The sequence below is a fragment of the Trachurus japonicus genome, chromosome 4 (genome assembly GCF_045865225.1).
Source record: "Trachurus japonicus isolate A0001 chromosome 4, Traja_1.0".
NCBI lineage: Eukaryota > Metazoa > Chordata > Actinopteri > Carangiformes > Carangidae > Trachurus > Trachurus japonicus.
In genome coordinates, this window is record NC_140910.1 from 25908471 (window position 1) to 25933945 (window position 25475).

General features: G+C 40.7%; 1 protein-coding gene across 4 annotated transcripts in view; it reads right to left on the reverse strand.

The window, feature by feature from the left end:
• LOC146989052 (ephrin type-B receptor 1-B-like) overlaps positions 1 to 25475 on the reverse strand; it is a 95915-nt gene that overhangs the window by 46936 nt on the left and 23504 nt on the right. For 3 of the 4 annotated variants that reach the window (XM_085774973.1, XM_085774972.1, XM_085774976.1), the window contains exons 2-6: positions 13566 to 13630; positions 12624 to 12914; positions 11582 to 11800; positions 11283 to 11463; positions 2620 to 2775 (exon numbers count right to left, since the gene is read on the reverse strand). In XM_085774973.1, coding sequence (XP_085631099.1) covers positions 2620 to 2775; positions 11283 to 11463; positions 11582 to 11800; positions 12624 to 12914; positions 13566 to 13630 — 912 coding nt within the window. Of the gene's footprint in view, positions 1 to 2619; positions 2776 to 11282; positions 11464 to 11581; positions 11801 to 12623; positions 12915 to 13091; positions 13136 to 13565; positions 13631 to 25475 lie in introns of those variants that run through there. The other variant, XM_085774975.1, reaches the window with a different exon arrangement.

Here is a 25475-nt window from a genome sequence, read left to right on the forward strand (position 1 = left end):
TTTTATTTGCATTTCCATAACATGTATCAAAATTACAAATTTGCTGGTTACTATTAACACCTTTTTAAGACAAGTTTCACAACAAAAAAGGGCAAACACTATAGAAATGCGAATATTGCCTCATATTGAAGGCTTTAACCAGTTACTGAAGCCTTAAAAGCTGTGCAACCACAATTTTCTTTCCAACTACAAATACCTTGGCATCTGGATGGACAGTTGTCTTAATTTTAAGCACCATATCACCACCCTCATTGCTAAACTAAGAACAATACTGGGCTTTCGATACAGAAATAAGCACCATTTCCCTACTCACCACAGGAAAAAAATTGGAGACACTATTTTTTCTCTGTTTTAGAGTATGGAGATGACATCTATGGAAGAGCTGCTAGTTCCACTTTGATTCCCCTGGATGCTGTTTACCACTCAGCCTTACATTTCATTTCCAATGATTCATATAATACCCATCACGGCACTCTTTATCAAAATGTCGGCTGGTCATTTCTGACAGTAAGGGGAAAACAGCATTGGTTTTTATCAATTTTTAAAGCCCTGTCACAGTTATTGTCTCTTTATTTATCATCTCTATTAACTATGAAATCACAAAACATTGGTACCCACTCACAGAACTGATTGTTGGGTCATATTCCATTCGTCAGAACTGAGCTGGGTAAAACGTCCTTCTCTCACAATGCCCCACATGGGACCCTCTCTCCCATCAGTACAGCAGTCCAGAACCCTTGTCTCAAACCTGGTTCATGACTGTTTGACTGTGTTAACTTGTTCTTATTTGTTTCCTAATATTTTCTTATGTAAACTCTCATTCTTATTTGCTGTATTTGTTGTTCTGTATACAACATCTATTGCACGTCTGATGATCGTCAGTACATCCTGAACACTGTATCCTATTTTGTTACAGAAAATACAGCAAAAAAGCATAATTACATTAATATGGGACCAGCATGGGATACTAAAATCTTGTTCATTTACTGAGAAGAGTGTCTCTGCTAAATCTGTGGTTCAATTTCCGGACTGATATATAATTTTATTAAATATTGATTGAATTTGACATTATTTTTATGTTAACATTTTTAAATTATGTTTTAAATTGAACAACATAGAGTATATTAATTCAAAATACCAGAATCACCTAATTTAATTGAGCAGTTCTTTCCCATTTTTCTCATTGTGACATAGGCGTCACATGGTATTTTTTCTGACTTTTTTAAGACTAAGGCCCGATGTGACGTATGTGTCACAGCAATATTTTCTTAAGTTGTTTTATATGAGTTTCTTCAAAAAATGAGGTCAGAACAGGTTAAGTACAACAAGGGACATGTTATAAAAGGATTTGCATTGTGAAATGGGTGGTGGCTTATTTTATTGACAGAAAGCAAGGTTTTTAAAAGTAGCTGCCTCTGTGAAATGTGCCAACTCTGCTGGCCACCATCTTGGAAATGTTGTCATGGATAGAGAGATTCACAGAGAGTCATGTGACTGCACCAGGATGTTGAGTAGATGTCACTTAGGGACTTCATGAGTTAAAAGTTCAACATCAATATGTGTAAGGGGCTTTCCAGGACACTTGAAGGCAGTGTGACACCCGTGTCACCGTGGGTCCTTATGGGTTAAGTGAACTGCAACTTGTCAGATTTGAAGAATTGGATTTCCTTTGTTCCCTAGTTACAGTATCCCTATTGAATCATCTGTACAAAGCCGACACAAAGCAGATCAGAAGTAATAGATGACAAAGCATCTCATTTTTGGTTAAGACCAAACAAATGCAGATAACAGATGAGAAAATAATGAAAACTGCACACTGCTGGGCAGATTAGCAAAGCATAGTATAGTAAAGAAGAAGAAGAAGATCAACACCAGTGGTAAAGAAGCACATTCACTATTTTTTCATTATGTGCATTTTTGAGGTTTTTGTTTTTTTCATTTGTGGGTCGAAAACAGTCAAATTAATGAATGAACCAGAATTTTTCCAACCCGCCTTAAAAAAAACATTAAGTTGTATCCAGGTCAATAGGACGTGCACAAACGCACACGCACGCACCTATGCGCACGGTACACACACACACACACACACACACACGCTGAGACTAGCTACACAGTCACTAGACAGTCCAAAAATGATTCATGTCTCAACCTACTTACACCATCTCTCTGTGGAACCGAGAGGCAGCGTTTTTCAAACTCTGTGCTTCGTCTTGCATAGCAATATCGCCTCTTCAACACACTAAACACATATTCACTTCAATGGAAAGCCTGAGGAATGTGGCAGCGTTATTACTTACTGCTCCCCAAATCCCCAAACAAGGACGGGAACATTGTGGCACACTCACTGTGAATGAGCTGCATAAAATTAAGAGTTGGAATAATAAATCAAAGCAGATATTGGCCTTTAACTTAATGATGAGCTATTGGGTCTGCCAGTGACGTTATGAAGTGATATGCTGTAACCGTTGGTAACCTAACCAAAAAGGTTCAAAGACCAACAATCACATGGTCATCTTGAGGTATAATCACACTCAGCGACACTACACAAAGAATCATTATGTGGTTTTGTTTGTTTATGTACTGTATGTGCTTGTTTGACAGAGAGAAAAACGGACTCACTGGTGCACACGTCCTCTGCTTTGTCCATGTCTCCACGGTAATAGCCGTTCCGACAACCACAGAGGGTGGCGGCCTCGATGGTGGAGCGACTGTTGAGCGGACACTGCTGACATAATCCTGCTCCCTGGAAGGACTTAAAGGTGCCCTGGGGACAAGCTGTAAAGACAGAAGAGACGCATTAAAAAAAACACACAAAAAAACAAAACAATACACAACTCTGGATCCACAACACAAATGAAATACGATAAATAAACTATAATTTTCATAGCCTGAGTGTCTGTGAGCTTTATATTTGTCTTCTCTGCAAAACATTTGATAAACTTTGTTTCATAAGGACTTTGTACCAGCGGAGTTATTATTGGTACGAAGAAGTTGACAAAGCACAGAGGGGGATTTTCTGGGATTGCAGCTCATGAGCTTGTTCTGACAAGATACACAAAAACACTTTGTGTGGGTCCACACACGCACACACACAATCTGATTATCTGTAGTGTAGATTATGGTTTCATTTCTCCAGCTCCCTTATCCGGGTCAGGGTTGTTCATCACCATAAATATTAACTAAATTATCCTTTATGACATAAAATACATACGAGTTCTGAAACATGGTGTCCTCTATTCCAACTTTTACTCATTTAAATTCAGGGACAGTTCAGGCTGAGCAAAAAAGTACATTCTTGTTATTCAGCTTGCCTTCATGTAGTTTCACAACTCTATGCAGTAAGCTTAGAACAGCACTACAGCAGTAACGTGCGCCAGAATCAGCAGAGACTATATAAGTGTAAGTATATTTTAAAATAATTTTACAGACTTTAACAGCCTTCATTTATTAGAAGCCTTTATTCACACTTCGCTCCATATTTATCTACAAGAACAGCAGGTTTCTGATGTTTTTTTTCACCACAGCTAGCGTTGCATTTTAATACCTAACATGCATTTTTAATCACAACAAGGTTCAACCTTTGCCCGGACATGATGTCATAGACCAGAATCATGGTGTTACTGTTTGGGTTTAATGTCAAATCTCATGTATTTTACATCAGAGAGCTTTTTCTTTCTTTTTCTTTTTCCAGAGAAGCTACAGTCAGTTTCTGATTTGTAAATCTGAAGTCAGAGGGGCTATTTGTAAGTTTTCTGTGCCGCCAAACACGTTTTTTTACTAGGGAGCAGATGGTAGCGATTGTTTCTTGACAAGAGCCAAGACAAAAGGTTACAATACTCCCTCCGAGCAGTGCAACATCTTCCAGGGCAGATTGCAGGCCACAGTGAGGAGCTATGAGAAAGTGATGATTTGGGCTGGGTCTAGCTGGATAGTGGGTTAGCTTTAGTTACTTTCCACTGCTGGAGTCAGCTCTTATTGCAAGTTCAGCATCAGACTTCATTCCTCACTGAAACTCACTGTTTCCTTAGACTGGTAAGTACATAATTATTAATGCTAAGAAAACTTGCATGTAGCACTCTGCAAAATGGATTGTGTTTGTGACCACAAGAGATGCTCACTGAGCCATTATCTGACGTCTGTATGAATGTATAGGTGACCAACTGTTTGTTCTATGTTTTTCTGTATGTTGTTTATGTTATTTCTATAAAAATAAAGTACAAAAAAAATGCATGGATCTCCTTTGAACCCAATGAAGGCAAGCAAGTGTTCATCCAATCAGGCACAGAGAGAGTTTGTGTTCATGTGTCGGATGAAAGTACTTGTCAATTATTTCCCTGTGGTATAAATATTAGGTTCTTTGTTCAAGCTATTTTGATGGCAGCACAGGTCGGCCATTGAACGTTTCTTCGCTGGTCAGTAACTGAACCCTTCAAAGCTCCAATTTATGCAGAAACGCTGTCACCACAGCACTGCTACAAGTGGCTGTGAGATTGGCAGCAAGTGCTGAGGGTGTGTGACAGCTGAACTATAACAAGGACTTGAAGTTCAAGTGGAAAAAAAGGTCACAGCGGATTGACTTAAAAATAAAATATAACATGAAGACATTGTCAAACATCCAAGGTAAAACATATCGCTAGGAAGTCAGAGTACATTATATCCCCCAAAAAGACGCCCGTTTTAAATTCACACATAGGATTTCGTAAGTGCCTTTTTGTAAGGGCAAACACATCCTGAATTATGATTATAAGTTTAGAAAAAAGATGAACAGGGAAGAGAGGTGTGAAATGAGAAATAAGACTGAAATGAAAGCTCTGCCAAAAGAGTGAGGAAAATGAAATGAGTTTTTTTTTTTCCAATGTTACCGTTTTCCAGTTTATGATTTATCTTTAGCACTTTGTTTTCCTTCTTGCGCTGTAATGAATGCTCACTTTATCTCAGAGATGCTTTGTATGGTGGAAGACCAAAATGCAAATGTTAAATAGATTTATAGCAGAGGACAGAGAAGGATTGCACCCGCAGGGCTTTTAAGGAGTCCACACAAACTGGAGTCCAAACAATGACATGAGCTGAATGGGAGAAAGAGACGGAAAGGTAAGAGCTTCAGGGTGTCGCTTAATCAAATGTTTTAGGGTTAAAGGGTCAGACAGATTTTCTCAGGAGAGAAGGAGGTGGGGAAAAAGAAACTAAAGTTATTGAAAAAAGAAACAAAGTCAAAAAAAAAAATGTGAGAGAAGCAAGATGATAAGGGAACACAATGAAACTGCTCTTTCTATCCCTCCTTCTCAACATCATTGTATTCCCGCAGCACTGCTCCATTGTGTTCACTCCCCTGAAATGTTATACTGTTATTTCTTGGTTTTGCTGATGCTTTTGTTCTCACATGATTTACATTGGACATGTTTTACTGCGTAATTACACTGCCCATGAGCCACAGGGACTGACTGAGGCTGCTAAGATGTTTTGAAGTGCAGGCTACTTCACACTACATCCCATTGCAGGACTTGATTAAGCTTGTATTAAAACCTGAGCAGTTTTATACATCGCTGGCCCCCCGCTGACAGTATGAAGTAACTCAACACGGTGTCCTCTCATTATTGTGTGGTGTGGAGGATGTTGGAGAGTCCCAACTTCACTGAGTCTTATTTTAATCTTAAATCGGGATGTTTAGATGTGTCTTTTCCTTACAGAGGAGGAAAAATACATAACGCCCTGAAAAACAGCTAATTAATCAATTCACTGCCAGAATGTCAATTAATTCATTAATCAGCATTACTTTGCATCAGTTTTGATGATTAGTTTATATTTTCCAGAAAAAATACCAAATAAAATGATCTCAGCTTCTTAAAAATGATGATTAGCTGCTATCCTTAGTTTTCTATTACACTTCACCATCTATCAATATCTATATTTGTTCATACATATACAATACAATAATCTTTGTATGTTTAATTGTTGGACAAAACAAGTGTTAGGAAAATGTCACCTTGGACTCTGGAATATTTATTTTCACTATTTTTCGCCATTTTATCGACAAAACAATTTCGTGAGAATTGTTAAAGGGATAGTTCACCCAAAAAAATGTAATCACCGTCATGCCAAGGAAGGGTTCGGAGAACTTTCACAGTTATCAAGTAGCTCCCAGTGGCTGCACAAGATTTGCTGCGAGATGTTCTTCTGCATTTACATCATACATCCAATGGTTTACAACGACGAACGAACATCTCGCAGCAAATCTCGCGCATGCACACAAACATCAACAGAGCCACTGGGAGCTACTGCTACAACAAGGCTAAAAACAGAGATCAAATAATTTTTTTCCAAACAACTTCTTCATGTGGCGGCTTCAGGACACTTGGTTCTGTACGGACGAGCAGTATGGAGGTATTTGGATGTTTCATAGTGTGTGATTTGGAGGATGCAAAAGTGAGCTCTATCCGCCGCCATCATATGAAAACCTGTTGCCAGCTGGACCCCCCCTGGAACTCCAAAAGCGTTTTGACGACTCTGAAAGTTCTCCAAACCCTTCCTTGGCATGACGGTGAGTAGAAAATTGTTGAATTATCGATTTTGGGTGAAGCATCCCTTTAATTGAGGATCTAATCACCATAGGGCAAATGGCCAAAATCACATGTTAAATAATCAAACTGACAGTTGTGGAGATGTGATGGCACAAAAACTACAGCCCATTAGGAACTCTGGATCCAGATGAGGTCCAGTTAGGATAATTTTCTGAATTGTTCTGAGCGGCTTCCTGCAACGGCAGAGTGAGAAGCGCTTCAACTCCAGCCGGAAACCTTTGTTGTTGCAGCTCTATCTCTCTCATTTCTTGCCACATCTCCACTGTCTGTCACAAAATGCAGAGGAAAATACTCACAACATACTTAAAGAGAGCAGCACAAAGACTTAAAAGGAGCAGAAAGCTGTGAAAGGCAAAGCAGCATTAAAGGCTCTGGGTGGGTTATTACATCGAAATAGATCAAAGTGGTTTAAACAGAATGACCAGCTCTGTAATGTAAGCAGTAAGTCGACCAGCCCTGCTCTACTTGGAGTCTGTTGCAAAGTGTGCGTAGCACTTGAATGTGATATCCATTATGGTTTCACACATATTCAAATTATCTTGGGCTAAAGTTTGGCTCATGTTTTTCCTCAGACACTTTTCCTTTTTCTTTGTTGCTCTCCCTCCCTGTTAGTTTCTTTTTATATTCAGGAATCCACCTTTCTTTGAAGTTTGTGTCTTCAGGAGTGTCAATGGCTTCTGCATGTGCATATGTGTATGTGTGCATGTGTGTGTGCGTGTGTGTGTGTGTGTGTGTGTGTGTGTGTGTGTGTGTGTGTGCGCCTTGAATAGTCAGATAGACATCTGGCTTGTCAAGGTCATTTATTCAACAACCCTGCTCATACACATGGGGCGTGTCACCATGGCAACAAGTCTTGCTCCCTCTCTTCCATTAGTCATCTCTGGATACCTCTCTGTATAGTTATCCTTCTCTCACTTTCCGTGTCCAGTTGTCTGAGGATTTCAAACTGCTAACAATGCAAATGCATGTGAATGTTGTTTTTGTGTGCGTGCGTGCGTGCGTGCGTGCGTGCGTGCGTGCGTGCGTGCGTGCGTGCGTGCAACTGGGTTTGTGCCCACACTTACACAATCAGTTATGGGCAAAATTTTGATTATGTATATTGACTTGGCAACAGTGGCCTTTCGTTAAAAGCTAGCATTAAAAATCCTGTATAATATACAACAATCCATTAGTGAACTAAACTTTGATTTGATCATACATATGCATTGAACAATAATTGTTATTGCTCCTGAGTTTAAATGGTGTACAGCTGTTTCAATGTAAGCCTTCGCAGAGAAACCTTCAGGGAGCACTTTGAGTAAAAAGTTAATGGAAGCAGCTATATTCTAGGACATTTATATAGGGTTTTTCTTTTATTTGTAACTCTCATAGTGATATGAACCTTATTTGGCAGTGATATGTTTACAGAAATAAAAGAGCCTTTGAGGAAGAACTTTAGAAAAAGAGCAAACAAATCCATCACTCAACCTGGAAAAAAAAACAAGACTGGGGGAGACGACAAGAAAAACAAAAAGCAAGAGATAGGAGAGAGACGTGTAGTCACAAAGTTTATAGAGAAAGAAAGAAGAGAAAAAGCGACTTTTGCCAGCTGTGTGGAGTCATGCAGCGATCATGTGGATGACAATTGTCTAAAGTTGGCATACAGGCTCACTGATCAATTATTAAAAACGTGTGTGTGCGCGCATGTGTTTGTGTGTAAATGTGAGTGAGTCTGTTAAAAGCCTGCAGGTTTTAAAAACTGATGGAGCTTTGTTGGGGTCCACAGCAGGGGTAGTTTGTGTGTTTGTCTGCGTTTGATGGTAGTACTTAAATTTGTCGTGTGGTGCATTTGAAGTAAGGGTCTTTTGAATATTTGTTTACTTTATACACACACGCGCACGTGCATGCACAAGGATAAGCACACGCACACACACACAAAAAGACACACGGTACTTTGATGTTGAGCCAGTTTTGCCGGATGGTTTGCACAATATGCTGGTTTGGTGCAAAATAAACACCATCTCTGTGCCCTTACACACACACACACACACACAAAAAGACAACCATCTGTTCTAATAGTGACTCCAGCTTCCTGCCAACTTGTTATCAGCTGATTGGCAGAAGAGCACACCAAAAAGATGCCAGCTTGGTGGAGACAGACGGGACACGCTCTGTCCCATGACATCTCAAATCACAGTTTAGGCACAAGAGACTGAAGCGTGCGTGACCCAGGTGTATGGAGACCTGGCACCAATGAAACTGTCCTCGTGCACCAACTGACATTTTACCATCCGGGAATAAGTTTTGCCTTTGAATTTGTTTGCATTTGACTGAATCCAGTCTGTCTTCCTCACAGGGATGGTGTTTAACACAATCTAAACACTTGTAGCTATAGAAATTTTCCTTGATACAGGAAATTGGAAACTACTACAGTATAATGTATGCAAGTGCCACTGCATGGAAATCTACTAATTAGACAGAAACAAAGCTGTTTCAGACAAATCGTATGCCAGTCTTGTATGAAAGGACTGTTCACTTACAAAACTAGGCACAGCAGGGGTCGACTGAGTTAGCTAATCATGAACCACATGCTAGTGCTGTTAGAAGACTCAATTAAAAAGTGGAAAACTAGCTAGACGAAGCAGCATCTTCACATTTACAGTACAGCATCCTTAAATGTAGTAGAGATATGTGGATTAACGGAATAACAAGTAGTAAGTGGTGTGTTTGCAGCCCTGTTTAAACCTGCAGTGTGTGAGAGACAGTCTCAAACTGTGCCGATCGTACGTTACTTAAAGGCTGACATGAAACAGCTGGGTCACACATCCTGGTGGTGACAAGGAGGAGTCCTGTGCTAACAACGAGATGGGAAATACCAGGAACTGGGTTAATCACCTGAAGCACCACCATCTGATAATGCATGCAGAGTGCACTCAGTCTCACCAGTAATTAGACTCGTCCCCAAGATCAAGCAGCAACGTTCTTGAAGAAACACCCCAGCAACACACACATGCTGCTGCTGCTGCTTTTTTTAATGGAAAATACATGGGGCTGAAAATAAAGGGATTTTAACTGATGACCAACAATGTTTCACACTGTGGGAATTAAAAGGTTTTGTACTGACCGGATTGAAGCTTGTTGTCTTTGTTTATTTTTATATGCTGTATTTATTTTTGATTTAAATATGGATCATGCACTTTTCTGTCATTTTGTTTTTTTAGGTTTTTCCTCGTGGTAACATTTTTAAGCTTGACAGAGAGAGACATTGCCCAGCCCTACTTTCTTATTCTGTTTTTCCAAGGGCAACAATGATGAGATTAATATTTTTTGGAGACATGTAGCAAAGGACAGGGAAGACTTCAAAAACTCCACCAAATTCCACCTTAATTCCCTCTGCAATGACAATCAACATTACTGTAATATTGTCAGACTTAATCTCTCTCTCTCTCACAAATTCTCCATGGCTTCACTTCCACACACTCAAATATCACATCAAGTTTTTTTCTGTGCAAGGAGACACTGACACTAAAGGCTAAGCTGCCATTTCACTCAGTGCATTTAATGTATTTCACCAGAGTCAGATAGAAAACCATTCATCAGTCTACCCTGTGCTCTCTGTTTTATCTCTGAGTTTTTTACCTTTCTGTCCTTGGGTTGTCCTCATTTTTACTTTTCGTACTGGTGCGTCCCTCGAGAAGGTCTTCCTTTCTTCATTTCCTCCTTCCCCTCTTTTTTTTCCCTGCCTTACTCCCTGATATTCCTCAGTTTTCCCTGACACCCTCCGACAGTCCAGGACTAATTTGCAGCAGACTAATCTGGCTGGAACACGCTAAACTAATTAACATGGGCTGAAGCGGCCTCACTTATCATCTCACCATATGTACATACATCACACACACACCCACATGTTCACACGCCCACACACATACACACACACCTAATAGATGAGACTCTCCAGGGAGAATAAGAAATGATGGGTACTACTTTGGATAGGAAATGGGGAAGGAGGGCAGATATAAAAGGAAAAGAGGTAGAGATACATGGAGTATTGAGGGAAGAGGAGCTATTTCTGTGCCACGTTCACCCAAGTCTGCTTCTGCTAATATTAACATATGGAACATTGTGGGCTGCACCCTTGGGCAAAAATACATTTAAAAATATATTAATGCATGTGCTTATTCAGCTATGACTGCCAGAAATGACACACTTTACTCTCCTGGATAAAATAAACATTTGCATTTTCCACAGAATTGACTCAGCACAGAGTTCAGCAGTGATGCTGCTTCATAGACCAAGTCAGGCTGATTTCTAGTCAGTCTAGTCGTTTTTGTAGTTATTTCTTTCACTTTAGCACACTTGCTGAGACCTTTCTGGTTGCTTTTACTCTCATCACAGCTGTATTTTCATGGTTTCTGTTGTTTATTTGTAATGTTAGTCATTTATGTTTGTCGTATGCTCAGTGAGATATTGCCTGCCAGGACAGCAGGGTCGCTATGGTTTATTATCAGACACATGTTTGTTTGTTTTTTGCTTCAAAATATTATAACTTTTGTCTGCAGTGTTTGCTTGTGGCAAGGTCGTTAAAGTTTTTTTAATTAATTCAGTCTACATGCCATCACGTTTTATATTCTGAGATGCAGTAGAGAATTCATACTTTCAGTTTTCCTTCATCATTTTTATGAGCACAGTTTGAACTAGCACAGCCTCATTAACATACAGATTTACCTCGACACACGTTGCCATTGTCTGGTTCATAACCCGCCTTGCAGCTGCAGCTGCCGATGGGAACCATCCACTCTCCGTCTCCGTTACAGTAGAGCTTTATGGGTACGTCCACTTCCTCAGCGTTGGGAATGCAGTTTCCTCTGGCAATGACTAATGAGGTGGACTCTGCTCCGGTCAGTGTCTGTGCAAAGTGGAGTCAGAATAGGCTCTATTAGCATGTTTAAATATTTTGATGATAACAGCTTTAACAAAGTTTGATGGATTCAGCACCACGGTTTTTAATTAGTTAGGGTCAATACCTCTGGGAAATAAGCAAAGTTTTGCACAACGCTGGGGCATTTCTTGTAGAAAACTCTGACGGCCAGGAGGGACATGCAAGCACCCAGGTCCTGGAAGGCCAAGTGGAAACCTTTGCCTTTGGACAGCGGCCCGAAACTCCGAACTTCTGTGTTCACCTTCATTAGCCTCCCTCCAAAATCAACCTGGGAGAAACTCTCATCCGCTGCAATGGTGTCCACCTGGCAGAGGCACAAAGAAGAGAGGAGGACAGAAAAGGCAAAAGAGTGAATAAATAAGATGATACATTTTGGTTTGTCCTTCCTTGTTCTTTCTAAAACAACAAATTGCATTTTAGATTCACCAATTAATGTATAATACTCACAATGCACATAGGATTTAATTCCATTATATTGAAACTTAGTCCCAAATGATCCCCAGTGATGGCTGTGCTGAGATTTCAACACTTGAAAGGATGTCTTGCTTAATTGAAAACTTCAAATACACATTGACTATGTTAAGTACATGATATTTTTTAGGAGAGAAGTAAATAAGACTCCCAAAAGGCACCAGGGAAAAAAGCACTTGCAATCTATAAACTTTAAATTCAGATAGGTGGTGGTGGACTACACCTGCAGACTGCATATGGCTGCTCTCCTGTGAAAATTACAATTAAATTTTCAGATAATCCAGTGGTTTAATTTGGTTTACAAAGTAGGAGAACTATCTCAACCCGAGTTAAGATACTGGTTTTCAGGGGAGAGCAACGGATAAAATTAATATGCAACGAATACCAGCCTCGGGCCTGAATTTTCTCCAGAGTAGCAACTGATGAGACTCAGGGTACTGCAGCACATCCCTGCTTTTTAGCATACCAAAGTCACAAAAAAACCTGATCATGCCGAATCCTTGGTATAACATTGCCCAAGAGATACCGGTGTCTTTGTACCGAGTGACACCGAGATTATAATTTAAATTTCAATGTTAATTTACGATGACACAATACTTCAAGCTCTTTATGCTTTGCTCCTCTATTCAAAAGGCTCTTATTTCTGAGTCCATTACCTTCAGAAAAGGTGCATTGGCCCAGTACTCCACCCCTTTGATGCTCTCCGACACGGTCCTGTCGGTCTCCAGGTAGTAGAGGTTGAACGTTTCTTTGCAGGAGCCCAGCACACTGGGGATGGAGGCGCAGTCGCGAACGGTGAAGCGGATCTCCACATAGATGCGTAGTGCTGCTCGCCGGTCAATGTAAGTCGTAAGGAGCCAGTTGTTCTGACTGGGCTCGAACACGTTGCACACCTGGTATGTCCTGATGGTGTTGAGGTTCTCGTCATAGCCGCTCACCTCCTCCCACTGAGGAATGTGTATGTGTGAAGAAAGGGCAGGGGGGTTATGGATGAGAGAGAGGGGGGTGGGGGGCAAAGGAAGAGGGGAGAGAGGGGCTAAAATGATTAATGGGTTTACCGAGACCTGACACAAATTAAACTTTCTCTTTCCCTTGCTCCTATTTTGTCTCTCTCTCCCACTCACCTCCCTCATTCACTTTTTTTTCTTCTCCTCTACCTTGTTCTGTGCTGCACAGGGACAACCATTCATCACAATTAGAGCCACTCATCTCAAACACACGCACACGCACACACACACGGCAGACTATTGCAACCTATTGTAACCAGCTAGTCGCCAAGCCAGCTTTACAAATACTAAGGAGTATAAGAAAGTGGCTGGGCACTCAATTCTCTGGTAATCCTTTTTTTTTCTCTTTTCTTTCTCTCTATTCATGTGTCTGTTGCAGACTATTGTGCACCACACCTCTGTGATCTATCGGAATCAGTTCCTTTCTGCATCAATAGCAGTTAATTGGTGTCACCTTGCCACTGTAATTAAGATTTTGACAGATTTGTTAATGGAGCACTGTAATGTGTACTCAAACTGCGTTTCCCAAGGGTGTACACACATACACACACCTGCACACACGTACAGTACACTTTTGCACATTGTTCTTACTCCATTGGCAGGGAACGATATCCAGCCAAGCTCAGCTGTCGCTGTCCTTGTATCCATCACTGTCTCTGTCAGATAAAAAGAGACATGGAGAGAGAGAGAGAGGTGAAAAGAGTGAGCTGCAGCAGAAGGACAGGACAGGTGAGTTTAATTAACAGTCAGCTCAGACGCCAACTTTAGCATTGCACAATGATGCATTTCATTTATAATCATAAAATCCCCCTTTACACCTTTTCTGCAATGCATTTCCCCAGTGGGAAAAGAGAAATGCTAATATAGCTAGTGTACAATAACAGACTGAGCTGAAACGGTGACAACAAATCTAGCAAAATGTTGTTTGGGGTACCAGAAATAACAGTTAGCTACAGAAAGATGTTCAACAGAACACTTTAGCAACCAACACAATTAAAAGAGAGATATAGCGGGGCGGAGTTTAGCTCAGTTGGTAGAGCACCCGCCCCATGTGTTGAGGCTATAGTCCTCGCTGCAGGCGGCCCCGGTTCGAGTCCCGCGTCGGACGGCCCTATCCTGCATGTCATTCCCCCCATCTCTGCCTCCCATTTCCTGTCACACTCTCAACTGTCCTATCAAATAAAGGCATGAAAAGCCAAAAAATATACTTTAAAAAAAAAAAAAAGAGAGAGAGATAGCGACAGAACGCTAACAGCATAGCCTAAGCAACCATAACAGCACTTACCAGCATGCTGATACCAACAGAACGCTAACAGCGGTTAGCAACAGTTGCTAGTAGCAACAGATGCTGACAGAACGCTAACAGCACATAGCGACAAAAAGCAGTTAACAGAAAGTAGTTAACCCACTGCACAAGTTACGAGCAACAACAAGCTAAGATGATGAATGAAGTTGAAGTGTAAATGGTGTAGTAGATTAATTTCATGTAAACGAAAATAGCAACGAAAAACGGTTACACCTGTAATGTCGATTTAAGAGTGTTCATTATTCTAAAGTAGCTAGCTTAGTACCTTGACATCACATAGACCAATGGTTCTCAAAGTGGGGTCCGGGGACCCCCAGGGATCCTTGAGAGGGTTTAAGGGGGTCCCCGACTTTTTTTCCAAATTTTTCCAATTTTTTTTTTTACAGAAATATTAGCCTACGTTTTTTCCAGAAATTTCTTGATTTTTTTCCAAAAATTCATGCCATTGGCAGTAATGTGAACATTTGAGCATTATTCAGTCTCCGAACAAATATTTGTGTATTTCTGGTGTTTGCTTCAAAATTTTTGTCAAATGGGGGTCCATGGTCAATTGTAGAGCTGCAACAATGAATCGACTAATCGAACAAAAGTCGATGATTAAATTAATCGTCAACAGTTTTGATAATCGAATAATCGGTTTGAGCAGGCTATTTTCTTCAGAAAAGAAGTCCAAATTCTCTGATTTCAGCTTTTTTAATGTTGAATATTTCTGGTTTCTTTGTTCCTTTGTGACAAACTGAGTAGCCTATCTCTTTGGTTTGTGGACAAAACAAGACATTTGAGGACATCATCTTGTGGTTCCTGTAATCCAGAGTCCCCCATATGGGGGACTTGAAGACATGCATAACAATAACAAAGCCCCCACTGCACTGATTATGAAAGAATATGGTCATATTATACGTCAAATTAAACAGCAGAAGCTGGGCTACAACGTGTAAAAACCATGTTTATATGACCCAAACACAGCCCAAACACTACTCAAACAAACAACTAGACATCAAACTTCATAAAGCACCTCTGTGTGGACCCAGTCGCCACATTTCTGGCTCGTATACAACTGTACATTATGCAAAACACATCAGCGACCTCTCATCTGAACGTGAACATCGGGGCGTCCCCCAGCAACAGCAGCTAGCAGCAGCAGCTAGCAGCAGCACGGCAGAGGGAGAAGACAACAACCAGCAAAGTCGAGCAAAAACAGACACTGCGTGGCCAAAACATGGTCGTACATTTGCTCTTACCTTTGCTGTTTTGCCGTGAAAAGGTTGTGTTATGGGTAAATCCACAATATTTCCAGTTGAACTCTGCCTAGTGTGTACATCTGAACTAGCCGGGCCGAAACCCGACGGCGCTAGGACCCTACACGGAAGCCTGCACGGAAGCCTGGTGCGCGCGCATACAACCCCACGTTGGCCTGCACGTGGATGTGCTGATCTGACTGGTTCATGGCTGGCACATGGCTGCCAGTGCGGCCAATCACATCGACCTGGGTCTAGCGTCATTCCTCTCTCTCTATTGGTTAAAATGAGCCGCCCCTCACTCGAATCGACCACTGCGCTGCAGAGATAGAGGCTGAAAGCCAAACCCCCCCAGAAGCTGCTCTGAGAGTGCAGCAGTACGCAGAGAGACTGAATCCACTTATGTTAGTTATTTCCAATCGGTTCCAGTAGATTTATTTTCAGTTAGTTTATCCAAATTGTGTGAAAATAAAGATTAAACAATAGTTTATAGTAGCAGGTGGTTCCAAGCTGTGCCAAAAATGGACATTTTGGAAAGTTCGCCTGGATATTTTGTAGTAAAATCTCAATCATTTTGTCCTGCTTCAATTAATCAGAATCAACCACTGCAGAGACAATGTTCACATGTTGTACAATGATTTTATAGAGAGTTTGAGGTTCATCAGCATTATTCTAAAGGGCACTCATCAAAAATATGATTTTTTTTTTAGGCGAATATTAATTTTATTAATTTTTTTCTGTGTGTCATCTTCATTTACTCTTCACCAGTAACAGATATACTGAAATTTACACATTTCAGCAATTCCTCATTTTTTTCCCTTTACTATGACACCAAAAGTATTCAAATATACCTTGTGGTTGCAGAGATATACTCATTTTATTATGGATATGCAATTTTCGAGAAAAGGCCTAAAAAATAGGCTGGATTTTGAAACACTGATTGACATTTTTCAAAAAATTTTAACATTTTTCAACATTTTATTGACCAAACAACTAATCGATTAATCGTTTAAATAATCGACAGATTAATCAATATGAAAATAATCGTTAGTTGTAGCCCTCGTCAATTTGTGTCAATTTAGGGGTCCTTGATGTAAAAAAAAAAGTTTGAGAACCACTGGATTAGAGCATAATGTTACCAAGTGAAATGTCTATATAATGTATATAAAATAAGAATATATTGGTGGCATTGCCCAGGTCTGTTAGGTCTGGTATAAGTTCCTGATATGACAAAATCATGACTTGGTTTTCCCACTTGGTCATACTTTAGCCTACAGTTTACATGACATTCCCTGAACGCATCACAAAAAGCTTTCAGCAGTAGAAATTGCTGAATCATGGATGTTGTGGTAGCATTACAACTGGTGGTTTAATTGATAGGACTACTAATTGTCGGGTAAGAGGTGGGCAGCAAGTAGCCTACATTAGCCAAACAAAGTGTGAAATTAGGGGTAGCCAATTTACCAATTCATCAACCATCAGACATTTTTCTTCTCAATATAATAGCTTGAAAGCTATTTTGTGTTTCTGGCTTTGTCAGGCCATTGTGGACAATATTGCAAATAAATGAGCAGGACTGCTTCTTACTGACAATTAATACACTTCACTTGCACTTTAAATACAACATTTCAAATTGCTGTCCCTATTATACCTGACATTGACCAGGCTTATCGCATTGAGTGTTCCTTAATGAGTTACTGCCCAATGTTGCCAGTTAGGCCTAGCATAATTACATTCAGGTGAAATCAGTGAGCAGAAGCAATAGTAATGTAATTGAATAGACAACTCTTGCACTAAGCTGATCTGGGTGCTACTACTGATTTCATGTCGTACTGTATACCTCACATACTAACCTGACACATTGATTAAATCACAGCTGGGTGACACACTGACACAGTTCCTTACAACACAAAACTAATCATCCCCTCTCAGATATGGCAAGAAAAGGTGTGTGAAAGCCGAGGAGTATATGACAACTCAACAACAACGCCACTTGACAGCAAAAGCCCAGATGGCTGCCTTCATTGTAAAACGTTGTCACTTCATATTATAGATCCTACTGTGTTAATGGTGAATTATTGCTGCGTGAGACACACTAAAAAAAACTATTTTCAGCATCTTTCTTTCTTATTTGTGCAAAGCCTGACAGGCTGTAGGAAATTGGAGCATGTTGAGATGAGATGTTCAATAAGGGAATTGAGTTAATTACATTAATTTGTCCATACATGTCAATGTTAGTGTGCAGTGTGAGCTGAAGGAAGACTACAAGCTGTTTCATTACTGCTAGTCATAGTTGTGATACAGACAGTGGAACAAACATCAGAATGTGAAATGCTATTGTGATGACAACAGGCTTTGTCCACCACCTTCAGTCATGTAAACTGAGGTAATCCAGATGGCAGAAACTGCTCAGTATTGCAGTGATAAAGAATTCAAGCCAAAATTGTGTTCAGAACCACATTAAGAGCTAAAAAGTTGTTGTTGTTTTTTCTCCTTTTTCCCTTTTAGGTTTGTGGGTCTGTCGTGAGCTTCTGTGCAATTCTACAGCTTGAAAAGTCGCCCATGCTTTTAATGTGCTTTTTATAACCATCATTTTGTTTGTGAGTGAAGCAAACGGCTGCATGCAAAATTAACAGCATCACACTGCGGCTAGCGGACACGCTGAGACACTCAAGCCGACATAAGTTAGTTGGCATGCTGACACCACAGACCTTAACATAGAGCCCTTTGTAATGAAACATGGTGAGAAGGTTCGACGACATCACACCATGAGGCAGCCGCAGGCAAACAACCCCCCTCCTTGATTCTTGACATGCTCTCCTCCTCCTGCACTCTTTCATTCTGTCACCCTGCCTCTCATTATCTGCTCTCCTCCTCACACCCTCCCCACCTTCATCCTCTCCTTCACTCTACCTCTCCGTCTTTTATCCCCCAACCCTCCCCTTCTACCTTGGGTGCTTCTTTTTTTGTCAGCAAGCTAGCCTAATTACAGCAGAACCCAGTTTTTCAGCTCTCCCCTGGGAATGAAGGTCGTTTGGGAAAACGAAATGCTTATCATGCAAAAAAATGTAGTCAACTATCAAAATCTTGGACCAAATCTTATTCAAACAGCGACAATTGTCACTGTCTAATTTGTAGCTTTGGTGCGTTAAGTGGCATGTTGTCAACAAAGATTTTCAAAAAGCCGATCCACAGCAGAATATGGACCCAGTTTACTTCTACCTTGCATATTTTTCCTGTTCACAAAGGCTTTGAAGTTCGGGTAAAAAAGAGGCAAAGGAGAAAAAAATGGTAATAAATCCACACACACAGTGTTGACAGAGGAGATGTTGGAATAGCTCATGTAGTCTCTCATGCTACCTTCCAGCAAAGTCGTGCAAGAAGGGATTTGATTCAGGGGCTTTGCTCAAAAAATGTATGGCTGTGCACTGTCACACTCCCCTGTTTCACAATCTTTCTTCTTCAAACCAGGGTGTTAAAGGCACACTCCCCAGCAGCTTTAGCATATTATACAGTATACAAACCTGGCTGGTAATTTTTATTTACTGAAAATTGATTGCACCATCGTTCGCAGGAACTCTTGGGAGACCTCAGTGATTCATCATATCATGTTATTAAATCCCATCTCGGCTTAACCATAATGATCAAATGCAGGGAGAGTAATGTTGCTGTAAACATTAAAAATTATGAAACCAAAAAAACTGTTGGATCCCAAATGTATCCCACTTCTTGTTTTGTACTAAATAAATGTGAGGAATGAATTTTACACACAAAAAAAAATGCTATTCCACTAAATGTCTGATCATCTTTCTCTCTTCATTACAGCTGCAACGAACAATACTCGAGAGTATCAATTAAATATTTAGTCTATCAAATGTCAGAAAATAGTGAAACAGCTTAGTTTGTAGAGTAGCATTTGGAAAAGTGCCTTGCATGATAAAGATAAGCAGAATTTACAATCCAGTACCTGCTTATATTTTGTATTTTTGTCTGAAACAAGATTTATATTCTTCAGTCAATTGACTAATTCTATCAATAGCCCTGTTCAGATACGTGTAGCTATCTGGTTCATGAGTAAGAACAAAAACCAAACCACATGACATACATTCTCAATGCAAAAGGGGAAGAAGTCAAATCAGAACAGAAGCAGTCGTGTAACCGAGGGTCTAGGGCGGGTTTATCCACCCATCAGTCTAATTAACAGAACACAGCACACACCTCTCCGTGCATAATAGGGTATACTCTCCGATCAGCCTAATTACTTCTGACATATTGGAGGCTGTGATCGCAGTGTGCCCACCTCCCCCACAGTGACGCTCCCCCCCCTCTTCAACCAGTGCAACGCAACTGAACAAAACCAAAAGCTGTTTTTATGGCTGAGGAAACAGCAGGTAAATCTGTGCGATATTGTTGCAGTCAAAGAGGCCGTTAAAGCCTTGTTGTAGCCCACGAGGGACAAATAAAAGCATTTCCATCATAGACACTGAATTAGAAGTAAAATTAAGAGTTTTGATGCCCCCTTCTGTTGTTCCTTCTCCAGATGAGTGTGTGAGTCCCTGTGTGTGTGATGTATAAGTACCAGTGGTCAATCATCTTATGCTAATTAGCCTGTTATGTTCCGAGTAGATTAGTCCACTGTTCAAAAGCTGCAAATTAGTGCTGCTGTTATAAATGTGTGTGCGCACATGTGTGTATGGTATATTGTATGTGCATTTACATCTGACGTCTGACAGAAAATACACCTCGGGGCGTCATACTACCGGTTAAGAAAACGCACCAAAATAACACACAGACATGTACGTGTACACACACACACACGAGGCCAAACGCACAGACACACACACACTCTAAAAGCCCTCCTGGAGTGAGAGACGTCATACCGCCCGCAGAGACAGTTGTTGACCAATCAGGCGCTGGAGTGGAATGACACAGCATCATGGAAGGGCAACTCAACCCAGTCAAGAGCATAAACACACACACACTTACTTTCATGTACAAATCAAATATATGTACGGTGTACAGATGTGTACACCCTCATAACACACATACACACACACACACACAAATGCTGCAGGACTCATGCAGAGAAGCTTTTCTTTTTAATCCAACCTCACATGGCCCCAAACTCAATTATGGAGACAATTATCAGGCAGGGCAAACTGCTCTGAACAGCTCAGAAAAAAATAAATAATTCTTCCACACATAAACATTTAGGCTACTTCTCCACAAGAAACTATGCAATTAATCTTGCACATTCAGCTCTCAGTATTGAAGAAAATAATAAAGCATGTGTTTCTTCAGTTATGTTTTGTTTTTCTTAAACGTAAAATCTTACTCTGAAAAAGTATAACAAGTAACTGCAGTTGCCAGATAAATACAGTATAGTGGAGTGACAAGCATGAAATGTAGTGAGAAAGCGAAAATATACAAAAGTTTGTGCAGAACAATGTTGAGGAAACATATAGTTTTCCATTCCACCTCTGTACTTACTGTGAACAAGTTTTAGCTCGTGTCAAAACCGTTTTTGTGTGTGTGTGTCAGACCCTCCAGAGCTCCAGCAGACTTAGTTTTATACTCTGAAAACTGCTCTTATCTGCACACATAGTTGCCTTCAGATGCACTTGGCTGCATATAAAGTGAATACACAGCCTGCAAAGTCTCCCCCAGTAATTTCCTACATTCAACATCAGTGTGAGGTACTAGCTAATGGGATGACCCTGTTGTCTCAAAAGAGCCCGCTCAGCAGTTTAAAAACACATTGTATCAGCAAAAAAAAAAAAAACCTGCACATACCTTGCCTATACTGTACCACAACAGTGGATTTACACGAGGAGACGCAGATGTTGGGGACGAAAACCGCACTTCTTTCACACAAGCATGACACCAGCATGTCATAAATTAAAGAGAGGATCTGGCATTTTCTATTTTTATCCACAAAAAACCTATAGATTATTTCATTTTAATATACTTACTGTTGGTTACTTCCCAGTTAACGCAAATGTATGAAATCAAACATCTGATCAAGGTCCTGTGAGATACTGTAACTGCTGTCATAATGTAGCCTAATGATAAACTGTACATCCAATAGCTGTGACAGAAACTGTTCATCTCACCTCCTAAACTCAGAGGAAGTGATGGGCATGTCTAAAAAAGATGGTGCAGACTCCTTAGCAAAGCACTTTAAAGGGCCACTGCAGCAATTTAGTACTGCACCACAGTAAAGTTAAAGCTATGGTCGACGTTGAGAAAGACGATGAGAAAGATTTGGAAAAAAGCATCACCACCCCCCCATGCACACGCCCCTCCGAGCTTGTTTCGCCCTCCCCTCGAAGCCTCCTAACAACACACTCCTCAGAGCAACAGCCGGCCGACAGAAACCAAACATGAATGCGGAGTAACAATGTCGCATTCACAAGTCACAACTTCCACAATAAAAACGAAAGATTACCTGTTCATCAAAAGCTATGCTGTATCAGTTCCTATTGCTCTTCACATTGTATAGGTAGGATAGTACTATTGGGCCATAACCACCATCTAAATGATGTTAATAATAATGATCAAGCTTTCTCAATGTAAACCCTTGCTATTAAAACAGATTACAGAAAAAGGAAAGGAAACAAAATGGAGGCCACACTGGTTGATTATCCAGAGACTTCAGCTGTGTCCCAATTCTGGGGCTGGATTCTTCAGAGGATGCATTTGAAAGTAGCAGCTTTTTTTTTTAACACTTCCAACGGCTCCTCAGCCCCACGCCTCAGGCTATGCAGCCAGCAAAGCCCTGCAGGCTAGCACGTCTCCAAGCCGGCAGCAAAGCGTGGCTACCTTGGCGACAGCGCGGAGCCGCCTTGAAATTCTGATAGCTAGCATGCTAGGTGGCTAATAATAACCAGCATGCAAAGAATTCATCTTGGAATATGGGAAGCCCACGAATGTGTGGTGTGTCCTCCTAGAACAGTAAAGCTGGATTTGGAGGAGCTTTCAAATTGGGACAGGCCTTGTCGCAACGCTGTGACGTCGGACTTCACATGCGTCCTCCGAAGGATGTAGCCCCTGAATTGACACACAGCTTTATTTCCTAGAAGAGATGAAACTTTGGCCCAATTCCAATCCGTTCCCTAAAGACTCAAGCCCTGAACCGGGGGTCCAGATGCTGTAAACATGAATGGAACAGCACTTACCCACTCTCACGACACGTTACCTTGACAACAACATGTTGTTGACTCCGGTCTTGGGCCGATAATTTACCGTACTTTCAACACGCACAAGGTGTGTGAGGTGGACGGACTCAAAACAAAATGTTCCTGGATCGGATCTGATCAAATCATCATCAATAATCACAAACTGCACACGTTAATACTGACAGTAAACTTCTTCTTTTTTTTTTTCTTTCTTTTTTTGTTGCTGCTCCTGTCCATTAACAATAAAGAGACAGGCGGAGCTCTCTCTGACTACGTGTGTTAATTTACTTTTTTTTTTTAACACTTGCGTTCCGACGGCATATGTGTTTGACTTCACAACGCTATGAACTGTGGGTAATTCCCCTACCCAAAGTCAGCATCGGTGCTGACTTACGGTAAGGGGGCAGTAAGGGCTCATTCACTGACTCACTGACTTGATGATCTGACAATGGAACAGCCCTCACACACTCATGGACTTCCCGTGAATGCGCCTCTAAGTCAGTGAGTCCGTGAGGGGTCGGATTGGAATTGGGCCTTTGAAACCAATGGTTCCTACATTTCCCATAATACCTTGTGCACAAAGTGTAAATTCTCCGACGACATTGCAAATAACCAGACTGACCAGATACAGTACTCTGATTTTTAGATACAAATTATACCAATTATTGTGTAGATGATTAAGTTAAACCTACATAAATCATCACTGGTGTATTTCATGCTTAACTGCTCTGGTGATTGGTCCATGTTGGACCACATGTCTACGCCATGACTCATGTGAAAAAACCATAGAGTAGTAGAACAATTGTCATCCTCATCCTCTATTAACTTCTTCTGCTAATACAATACTGGTATTAATTTCCTTCTTGACTTCTGCTCTGTGTGCTGCACAAAATAAATTAAACACATGGGGTGCTTGGTCTTGGTGTATTAATAGCTTAGCTTCGTTCATTTGCTTTCACACATTGTATAGCCTTCATTTGCTTTCACACATTGTATAGCCTTCATTTGCTTTCACACATTGTATAGCCTACAGGATAGGGACTTCAGTACTTGGGCATGACACCACGGTCACTAGCTCTGGGTAAAGTTGATATAGCGTACTTGTGAAATTTGTGTGTTTTGAACATTGTGTGTGTTGAACACAAACTAAACAAGTTATTAGTCGACCTTTTGGACAAAAACAGAGACAGTGTTCAGATAATTAACCCCAAATACTTATATTCTGCAGTTCTTTCCTGTTTCTTCCTCTGCACACATCTGACTGACTGAGCTGAGTATTACAGCTTCCTTACCTTCATTCATTTAAGCAGGTGGATGGTGATGCTTTTTTCAGTGTGTGTGTGTGTGCGTGTGTGTCTTGATGATAACTCTTAATGATGAAAATATGACGATGTCAAAGTTCCACTTTACGGTTCTGAATCGGTCTTTGTGGATTTCAGCTTTTGCTCTCCGACGTTTTGCAGCTAAATTAGGTGCAAGCAGCCTCTTAAAGTATTTTTGGTCTCAGCTCCTGTCAGCTAAGCTCTTATTTATGCACATTTAAACACATTTTATCAAGAGAGGTAATTCAGGCTCTGCTCAAATAGCGACCGTGACACACAGACTACCCTGAATAGAGCAGTTAAGGTGAAATGCAAAAATGCAATAGGCTACATTAAGATTTTACAGTTCTTGTAACAGTTTTTAAATACAGTAGAAAGTGGTTCTGATTCAGCTCGATTCTTTTGAGTATAAATCATCAGAACTGTTCTTAGGATATAAGTGGACCCTCTGTATTAGACGACCTTGTTAAATATCATTGCTCATTTATCATGAATCAGTGAGTGCTGTCTGTTCCTTAATAACAAACAGCTGCTTAACATCGGGCCTAATCACATCATTTTGTAATCAAGTGTTTTTTGTTGATTTCCTAATCAAATGAAGTTATGACACCTTCTGCCGGAGGGATCTTGACTATTTATTAGCAGTGAACAAGTTGAGCACATGTTGCATGCAGACGCACATGAACCATGATGCCTGCGGCTGTAGATTATAAGAGCTCTGTCTCATACAAACGTCTTTGTAGATAACTCCTATTGATTTAATAATATAATAGAATAGAGCTTTCACTATCAATTAGTCAAGGAATAAGGATTAAAAAAACCAAACCGTTTTTTTGTTCTCTGCAGTAAATACCGTGTTAACCCCCCACCCAGCTGATCTCTGTGGTCCTACATCACAGCAGCTTGAACTTGTGCACCATGTTGGCCTGAAAAAAAGAATTTCTTTCTTTGCTTTTATGCCTGGTACCAAGTCGTGCTCCCCATCTACAATTCATAAAAGAAGCTGCAGAGGAGGCCCCTGCATTAGGGCGAGTAATGTGGGAGAGGATGCTGTGCTGCCTTTTTTAGAGCAGCTGCTTTTTTCCCACAATGCAGTCACTTCCCATAGGTTTTCATTTAAAAGTGGTGGCTGAGAAAAGGGCACAGTGTGTACACATGCTTGGCCCTAAACGCCTTCAGCACCACCCCTCACTTATACTATTACCACCCTGGTGGCACCACTACTATCCAGTTAAAGTAGAGCCTGTTCTGCACAAGGGCCAGGGAGCTTCCTACTTCACCCCTGAGCAATAATGTTACATAAAATACACTTATGGCTGAATGGATATTGGCCACTGAGAGATGTGCATCCATATTTCCCAGTATGCCCAGCTCAATGATATTTTAAATTCAATATTAAAGGTACATTGTGTAGGAATTCCTCCCATCTAGCGTTGCGGTTGTATATCGCAAGCAAC